This window comes from Metarhizium album (assembly GCF_000804445.1).
Source record: "Metarhizium album ARSEF 1941 chromosome Unknown scaffold_8, whole genome shotgun sequence".
NCBI lineage: Eukaryota > Fungi > Ascomycota > Sordariomycetes > Hypocreales > Clavicipitaceae > Metarhizium > Metarhizium album.
In genome coordinates, this window is record NW_024467582.1 from 343,790 (window position 1) to 353,097 (window position 9,308).

The following is a 9,308-nucleotide window of genomic DNA, read 5'->3' on the forward strand; positions in this document are numbered from 1 at the left end:
TCGGTCCACGGAACAGGACAGAGGGCGCCCCTGACAGGAGAGATGTGCTCGACCTGCATCGCCGCCGTCGCGTCCTGGCGAGAAACTCACGGCCTTCCATGGGCTATTTTGATTCATCATCAGAGTCTTTACGGCTAATCTGCCCAAGAGGGTTTCGCGACCAAGCCATACACACACAACTCCCGCTGTCACAATATTTGGCCCAATCCCATGCTCGTCAAAAACGCCATCAAGCTGACAGTCCTTTCTGCCCCGGACTGCTGGACCGGGGGGGTGATCCGGTACTGGTCACCGTCACTTCCCATCACGAGATACAGCTCTCCCGAAGAGTCGCTGGTCATGAAGAGTCTCTTTCCTTCCTTGTCAAACGCCAACCCAACAGGTCGGAAGCACTGCCCGGGGCATTCCGAGTTGTCCTTGTTCCACATCAGTTCCTGCTCAGCAGTGGTGCTGCTCGTTTCGGCTTTGGGATACCCTTGAGAAAACGTTACGCGGCTGAGGCGGTAGCCATTCGGAGGCTTGAGGTTCCTGTCATGCTCTACGGGTCAGCAGCGTCCACTCCGTCGTCCCTCTGGTGATTGGATTGCGCGACGTGTTCCGTGAGACTCACCAGCTTCCGTGGAAGGAAATCAGCGCTGCCGAGCCCTGGGCATTGAATGTGATGTCAAGCGGCGCAAGGTGAGATGCAAAGCTGAGGTGCGGAGACAGTGTGTTCTCCTGGCACCACTGGTCCGTGTAGTTGCTGGGCATTTGATCTCCCACCATTTGCAGGCCAGTCCTGGCTCCGCCTGGGTAGCTGTCGACGTTGGAGGTGTCAAAGATGGCCACGCAGGCCGGATAGCCAAAGTTCTTGCCGTACACCGGGCTGGCGGTGTCATTCGGCAGTCCATGAAAGTTGAGCTCTTCTCCAGGGTTCGAGGTATGAATGTCGACGCCCTTGCGCTGCATATTGTCGATGGAATTTTCAACCGACCACTGGTGCCGAATCAACGTCAATGTGAAGTTTTGTTGGAGCGGCACAACTCATCCACTTACGACATATCCCGTCGTAGGATCTTCAGCAACACCCACGCTGTTTCTGAGCCCCCATCCGAGCACCTCGCCGTCGGAATACTTGACTGGGCCATCAGCCTGGAGAAGATGATCAATCGTGAAGATGCGAATCTGGCTTCTGGCCGACCCCATTTCCGCCGTATCCCTATCGATGTTCCCGTCAGATCCCCTAGACACGAGCAGCAAATCGGAGTTGTGCCTCGGAATCAAGAGCGTTCGTGTAGCGTGACCGCCCTGATCCATGCCGGTTATGACATTCCTAGCCTTTCCCACCGTTCCCTTCTCCACGTCGTAATCGTAGGCATAAACATCGGTGGACGATGAAGCAAAGAGCGTCTTGCAATCAGGCGCGAGTTCAATGCCGTGATTCAGCTTCGCAGTCACGCGTTAGGCCTCTTCTTCTCCCCTTTCCCCCCACCCAATGAATTTCGACAGCCGGAAAAAAACCGCAAGCACTCACAGTCTCGTCGTCAACAAGGGATGAAGACTTGGCGATGCAAGTGTCCAGTCCCTTGCCGTCGTCCAGCTCGATGCGCCTGACGCCCTTTCCTCCGGCCTCGACCACCAGCAGATTGCCTCTGCAATCAGCAATGACGCCCCGCGGCTTGACCAAATCGTTGGCCAGGACCTTGAACTCGACGCCCGGCGCCGTCTGCGGATCCGACGCCGGCTGTAGGGACCGACATTGCGCAGCAGGTGTCGTCTCGGTATACAGCGCCGCGATGAGAAACAGGTACAAACGAGCCATGGCTTGCGGATTCTCGAACCGTGTAGCACGGTCCACGGGATGAGAGGGCCAAAATCTACAACGCGGCGGGATGAAGGGGGCCTGCGAGTCTTGCTGCAGTAATAGGTAGGTCCGTCCGTCTGTCTGTCTCTCTGTCCAGCCAGCCTCGGCTGATGTGCGTCATTGACGGACTCAGCCACCTGGAAAATCGCCGCCGTCAAAGGCTCACCAAGCTTGGCGCTTGCCAATTGCTCCCCAAACCCAAACCGAGCCACGGTGCCACGGTGCACGTCCGCTGATCCTGGCGGTTGTGGCTTGTGGTCCAATGGGAGGAGCTCAGTGCCCGCCAGGGAGGGATGCGAAGAAGGGGGGAGTCGGCGTCGGATATTCCCGAGCTGGCGTGTCGTGTCGTCTCGTCTCGTCTCGTGTCGTCTCGTCTCGTGTCGTCTCGTATCGTCCATCCAAGAGGAGAGAAGAGAAATAAATGGCAGTGTCGGTCCGAGGCCGTTGTGCGACGTCCCGAGGACGTGGCATCTTGTTGTTCGTCAAAGTGCGGCGTAAACGGGCGTCGTCCTTGGCGAGAAAGAGCTCGGCTTTTCACGTCGGTGGCCAACCTCATCTGTCAAGCGAGGCCAGGCTTGAAACGTCGAGTGCTCCATGCAGCCTACGCGCACCCATCATGAGTTGAAGTGTCTGTGCAGAATCCATCATTCGGCGCCGTCATGAATTCCTTTTTCCGCCGCACGATGCGACGCGTCTCCAGAGTATGATTGATCCCCTCCCGCACCACCACACGCAACAAGTCCACGCTTAAGACGCTCGACACGAGGTCCATGGTACGATTGGTCTGTCCCTCATGGTTTTGGGAATCGTATGCTACCATTCCATCCTTTGCGGCCAAACAAAATCTGCCCACCCGTCTACGTACGACTCATGAATTGAATTCTCCCATCTTCTGAGGCTTGTTGTTACATTCCGGTCGCTGTTGTGACGGGAAATCCCGACCGACCAAGAAAAGAAAGAAACCAAAGCACACACGTCCGTCCACACGGCTGGCTGCTTCCTTGCCAGTACCTACTTTCAACATTTCACCTGCACCAACAAGCGTCGCATTCGTAAGCCACATCCAATTCAAACATGCTGCAAAAAACAGGCCTTCTCCACATGCCTAAATACATCAATGAGTGTCTAAATTGCTTCATTCGTTACACGTAGTCGGACGGAAAATAAGGAAAAGCAAAAGTCACGGTGAGTGTCGTCGGGTTCTTCGCGGCGAATCCAAGTCCAGGCGCGTTCCGTTTCGACGAGGCGCTTTAGGAAATGTACGTTCTATGTCGGGCATGATACAGTGTAAAAAGACACGGTTGTAGAAAGAAAGGAAAGTCGAGTCCATCCTGCGCTCTCGACAGCCATGATAGTTGTACCCATATGACAAACAATGCTCGAAAAAAATGAAATGATATGCCGAGTGACAATTACAAAATGGCATCATGGCGTAGCACAGGCCTCAGGTCCTTATTTGCATCTTTTGCGGAATAGGAGGCAGTGCCCGAGTTGGTGGAGGAGCTGGCGGAGGGCCACTGACAGCTATCTGCGACATACTCCTGCGGATCAAGGCTGAGCTTCTCGGCGTCGTTTCAACATTCAGATAATGGCCATTTGTTGGTTGAGATGCTGACGTAACAGTAGCAAATGAATCAGACGAGTGATTACTCGACACTGTTGAGTCATGGACTTCATATGAGCGCGACGACCAAACCGAGCACATACTAGCTCTCTTTGCAGCACGAGACGGTTCCAACGACTGACTCCTCATGCTGTCGGCCGTGTTCTCACCGTTGTTCAGGAACGAACTTCGCTGCCCTCGTGGCGGTCCATCCATGACTGGAGCAGTTAATACCACCATGGACGCGATATGGGGTCGTCTGTTTTTCAACATCGTTGCTTGTGGCTCTGGTGATGGCATCCCTTGTCGGGGGGCACCGGAGCCAGCATCGTCGTCGTCGGCACGCCTGCCAGCTCTACCCCGAGAGACTGATCGCAGTCGCTGTTGGCCAGCGTCCAACGTTGGTAGCGGAGTGGGTGTTGGGGAAGTCGGTAGCCGCTCTGTGGCCATGGTTCGTGTCACGACCTTGTCAGTCACCACCGACAAGCGGTGGGCCGGCAGCATCGCCGTCGGCGGTATTCGGCCAAACCCTCCGTGTGATGTGTCACGGTCTCGTCTACGGCCTGGAGAGTCGTCCGTACTACCCGCCACGCCCCTTGCATATGAAAAACGGCGACTAGACGAGCGCGGCACACTGAAGTTGGGAGTGGGCTTAACGCCGACGTGGGAAGTTGGCTGGCCAGGATGTAGTGCGGTGAAACATGTTGGCACAGAGCCCATCTTTCCCTTGAGGGCCAGACTACCGTCAACGAAAGGAGTGGTAGCTTGCACCGACTCTCTTCTCGTGACAATCTCCGACGCATTCGGCCTCGTCCTGACTTCTGCTCTTCTAGAAGATTCATGTTGCGGAAAAATCCCCTCCTCGAATTTATCGTGCGTAGGAGAGCCGTCTGGCGAAGAGACACTCGATGTGACAAAAGTCCGTTGCCCACAGGAGATCACGGACAGACGATTTGAATTCTCCCGAAGACTTTCCAGCTGGCGTTCATCTTGAGACATTATGCTGTTTGTTGTGGAGATGTCATCCAGGGACCGGTGGTGAGCTGCGTCGGTGCCAGTTTGTCGCGTGAAAGCTTCGCTATTTTTCGTCTCTCTTGGTGGTGACACGATGGATTGGCTAGCCCTACTCTCACAGTTCCCGAATTGGGATAGATCTCGTACGATGAGGGTGCGCTGGCCGACGTGTTCCCTCAGTGTTGGATCGGCACCAGCAGGCTTGGGTTTTCCCGTCTCTGATAGTTTCCGTCTGCCACCTTGCTTCTCAATTGCGTTTCGCAGAACAGCCATCCAGCCTTCCATATCCTCTGCATTGTCAAAAACCATGAGTAGATTGGACGCGCTGCGGCGTTCAGCAAGGCGGAATGAAAGTTTTGAGAATAGGGACCGGCCCTCCAACCCTTGATGTTCATCGACATCTGCCACCGACGATACCTGGATGACCCAATGGCGGCCTGGAATCGCATCTGTGGCGAATGCCGCGCTCGAGGGACCTAGACGAAGTATCTTCTCCGGCAAGCGGTCATAAGTTCCCGTTGAAGCGTATTGCAAAAGATATCCAGATGTCACCAAAACGTAGATTTTAGTTGTCCACTCAAAATTCGTCGCAGGCGCATGCAGATTCCGTTTATTATTCTTCTTTTTGACTTTCTCCATGTCTGCTTCAGGATGGTCGTATCCAGCTCCATCTGCCCTATCGCCCTCCTCCTTTGTCTGGAAAATGCTTTTTTTCTCATTCATTCTTAAGATGACGTCTGCAGAGATGGTCGCCGCTGGTAAATTAGCATGGCGAACGGCCTGGGGGAAAGCCTTGAATAACGGGGGCAACGACCAGCTCGCGCTTGAGTCGTCAGGCTGCCTACCAGCCCGTGGGTTGGCCCTCGTTTTCGTCGCTGGTGGTGCAGTGTGGTGCGATAATTGCTCGGCATTGGGGTCCTCAGCCGTGGCTGGAAGCGGCTTCCATGAGAAGTTCGTTGGTAGACGGGTTTCGTATGGGTAAACTTGTGGTGGTTGGTTTACTTCCGCCATTGACGTGCGAAAGCTCGTCTTCTTCGATATAACCGGCGCGATACTCGGCTCTTGATCATCTCTTGTAGACTTGGATCGCCCGAATATGCTCCTCAATCCCAGTTTCGACTCGCGACGGCCAAGTTTGTCCATTTTATCCACATTTTCTTGTCTGATTGGCACCCGATTCTCCAGCTCAGCCGCATACTCGACGCCTGGTCCCCGAGATCCCCGAAGACTATTACGCGGAACGCGCTGGGGATTGTCGAGCATCTGCTCATGTGTCATTGTATAGTGGCCGACGGAAAGTCCCGCCGATGCCAACAGTGGATTGATCTCGTATTGTCGATAGTTGCGAAGCAAATCTTCGCGTCGTTTTGGGGGTTCCAAGGGAGGAGCGAGCGCCTACCGGCCCATGCAAAAGGACCCGACGTAGGTATTCTAGCTGTCTGGCTGCGGGTGATGTGCTTTGACTGAGATACGGTGACGAAATCAAGACAAAGGGGCCTAAAGTAACAGGTGTTATCAACGATGGCGGACGTCTTTCTTTCTGTCACGAGCTATGATCATCCGGAGATTGTGAGAGAGTCGATAGAAAAAGACGAAGGGTGGGGATGACGTGGTATCCGATTGTTTGGGTTGTGGTGATGGTAGGCTTTGTTATTGTAACAATTGTTCCGAGATTAGTACTTGTCTTGGATCATGGTTCGCTCTTCTTGAACACAAGGAGAGTGGCCTGATGTATGATTCGCCGGGGTCGAAGTCGTTGATGCGAGGGAGCTAAAAGAGAAGAGAAGGAAATGAATGAAAGCAGGGGGAGGACAGACAAGACAAGAACCAAACTGAAGGAGGTCGTGTCGTTGGATCCTTGAAACGGATACAGGATGTAGCAACAGCTAGTAGAGAGGACAGAGGAAACGAGAATGTCACTGGTAGGAAAAACAATTAAGAGGGTAATATGGACTTGTTCCCCTCCAGCTCAAACTGGCCCATACGGAGTACTACTGCTGCGCCGGCTGCCCATCCTTGTACTCCGTACTCCGTACTACCTGGTAAGTTATTGTAATACTTGCCGGATCAGACAGTCGAGCGAAGCCGGTGGACCCCAGAGGTCCCAGAGGTCCCCAGAAGTTGAGAAGCGGCCCCGTGGCGGGGGCTCGTGGCGTTTTCCTAGTGCAGCCATACATGTGAGAGGCGGCAGAACGGAGTACTAGTGCCAACACAAACTTTGACAATCTGCCGTTGGCCAACTTTGGAGTGCGCATGGCCGCATCGCTTGGAGTCGGGGAGTCGCCTCCCCTGTACGCCGTACCAGAGGACTTTCGACAGTGCAAATGCAATCCTCTGAAAGGCTGCGTCAGGGACTTAGTGGGTCAGACAGTAACCAGGGGAAGACGACTTGGCACCCCTGAAGCAAGACCAAAAACGGCCTCCCAGCTGGACTGTGCTTGATCGAGTACGTACGTACCGGCATGCTGCGCCGACGCTGGACCATGGTGCGGGCTATCACACCACGCGTGGTTGACCTTTTCCACGTCGGACTGGTATGCATGCATTTGTGCATATCCGCCTGTTGGTCCGAGTCTGAGCATACATGAACACGCTCGTGAGTGTGACCAGCGATTTCCCAGGGCCATGTTGAACCATTGTTGGATGCCGTCGGAAACCCTGTCAGCGCACTTGAACTGCAGCCAAATACGACCGAGTAGTTCGGATGCGGAAGACCAACGGTGATTCAGCAATCAGCAGCTAGCCGTGATAAACATCTGATAGTCCCTGTCTGTACGGAGTAGCATGCGGAGCTACGGTGTTCCCGTCCCGTGCAGAGGATGCGTGGCGGGATACTCAGTACCGCGTGCGCTTCCGCGATTGGCCTTGCACTCAATTCCTCTCTCTATATTATCTGTCCGAATGGAGTATTTATACTTGATCATTCGTTGCGGTAATTTGGTTTTCGTTTTGACATGGCGCTCCTGATTGGTGACCGTCAGCAGACGGTGTCTTTGGCATTCAACAGTTGTTTCTTATTGCCTTGCATCACTCACCTACACAGATAGGCAGGGGGGATCAAAAACAAGTGCGTACTCTGTACGGAGTACTGCAGGGACAAAATGCTGTAGTGGACATGCCCGCGTCCAGGGTGGTTGGTGGTTGTAATTTCAGTCGAAAAACACTGACAAATGACTCCACGAGGCCGCCGGTTGCGCCACCGCCTGTTGACCACGCGAGCTAGACGGGAGGACGACGCCACTGGGACCTCCATCGGACTGGCCGCCACTCGTTCCGCGAGTAACGGCCTGTTCACGGTCGAGACGGCGGACGGAGGAGTCAGCGGAAACGTGACGATTTCACAGCGAGGTGGCTGCAAGCAACCATGCCAACAGGACCTTGTGCACGACATGTCCGTCCATACAGAGAGGGCCGAGTACGAAGCAGCTTGCATGCTGTGGTTGATGCTCGTCCAGGCCGGGAGGTGTGGTGTAAATACTGACGAAGTGTGAAGCATCAGGCAGACGACACAGGCACTCGAGGACTGTTGCAGTGCTGGCTGGGGAGGCAGGAGCGACCACGTCTCGCTGCCAATGGCAATGGCGGACTTGCCAAAAGTAACGCTCGGCTCTGCCCCGCACGTGTCGACCGCACTAGTTCTGACTGCTATCTGGGGGTGCGGCTCTCATGCCGAGACATTACAATTTCTGGCTGGAGCTGGAGCTCAGCCTTATCCTTATGTCTGTACGAAAGTACGGAGTAAATGCCCACATGCTTGGTGATCCTCTCGCAGGTTACTCGCTCTTTTTTTTTTTTGGCCCTCGACACTGGCAATTGGGATTTCCCGTTGCTCCCAGAACTGAGTCGTCGTCACCGGCATCGCGGATTCATCACGGATTCATCGCCCCATATCCCGCGGCCACCTCTCCGGGTTTCTGCCATACCATGTTATCTCAGTCAACCTTGCTAGCGTCAAGTCACTGAGCCTGCATCGATCCACAGCCTGCCGATGTTGGTCATGTTGACCTGGGATGGTAGTGAGTGGTACGTAGCACACAAACTACCAAGTACGCGTCCCATCCACACCCCAGTCGGCATTCCAACGGGAAGGGCGAGGGTGAGCATCCCAGCCTCTTCGGACAGGATCACGTTGCTCAAGTCGGAATAGCAGGCGATATACAAAGTACTAGTTACTGGACCCTGACGATTTGCCTCGACGTCCCCACCGCTCATCCGCTTGCGCCATAGTAGTTAACGTTATCTACCGGCGGGCAGAGTTGGTACCACAATTGTCGTGCCTCGTTGTGGCGGCAAGCATCGTCGCTAGTAAATTGTGGCCCTCTCCACCCAAAATTTTTCAAGCAAAACTGAATCGCATCTCACAGTTGATTGACACGTCGACAGATGGCAGCGAGGAGCCGGCCGCGCAATGTGCAGTCGCTACCTGTGATCAGACCCCTTGCATCCCTGTTGACAGATTCTACTCGACTTCCAGGCTTACTTACATGGGCACGTCTCAGACAGAAAAGCAAAGAAGAGAAAAGAAAAAAGAGCAGACGGATCACGACAGTCAGCTGTTGTTGACTCCTGTCTAGTTGCGGCCTGACCATGCTCGGGACGGGGCACGGAGGATGTGGGTTGTCACTACACAGTACTCCGTAGTTACTTGGTCGTGGCCGTCGATAGTACTACTACGTGGTATGACCAACGTTGAGCCTCGAGAAATATTATTCCACGCGGGCCGTCTTCTTGGTTCGTCTTCAACGTCAGCTGACCGCTTGTCTGATGCAAGACGGCGACGTGTCGCCATGCAGCTCCATCATGACACGCATAGGAGGTATGTAGTACAAAAAAAAAAAAAAAAAAAAA

The 9,308-nt window shown here is 54.3% G+C and overlaps 2 protein-coding genes across 2 annotated transcripts; both read right to left on the reverse strand.

The window, feature by feature from the left end:
* Positions 1-188: 188 nt before the first annotated feature.
* On the reverse strand, positions 189-1,801 carry MAM_03898 (NHL repeat-containing protein; the record flags this gene model as incomplete). Its single annotated transcript, XM_040822697.1, has 4 exons — positions 189-528; positions 611-975; positions 1,036-1,425; positions 1,514-1,801. The coding sequence occupies 4 exons, from the start codon at positions 1,799-1,801 to the stop codon at positions 189-191; spliced, it is 1,383 nt and encodes a 460-aa protein (XP_040679203.1).
* A 1,486-nt stretch (positions 1,802-3,287) lies between these two features.
* Positions 3,288-5,738, reverse strand: MAM_03899 (peptidase family M20/M25/M40 protein; the record flags this gene model as incomplete). The annotated part of the gene is made up of 1 exon (XM_040822698.1): positions 3,288-5,738. The coding sequence occupies one exon, from the start codon at positions 5,736-5,738 to the stop codon at positions 3,288-3,290; it is 2,451 nt and encodes an 816-aa protein (XP_040679204.1).
* Positions 5,739-9,308: the final 3,570 nt, after the last annotated feature.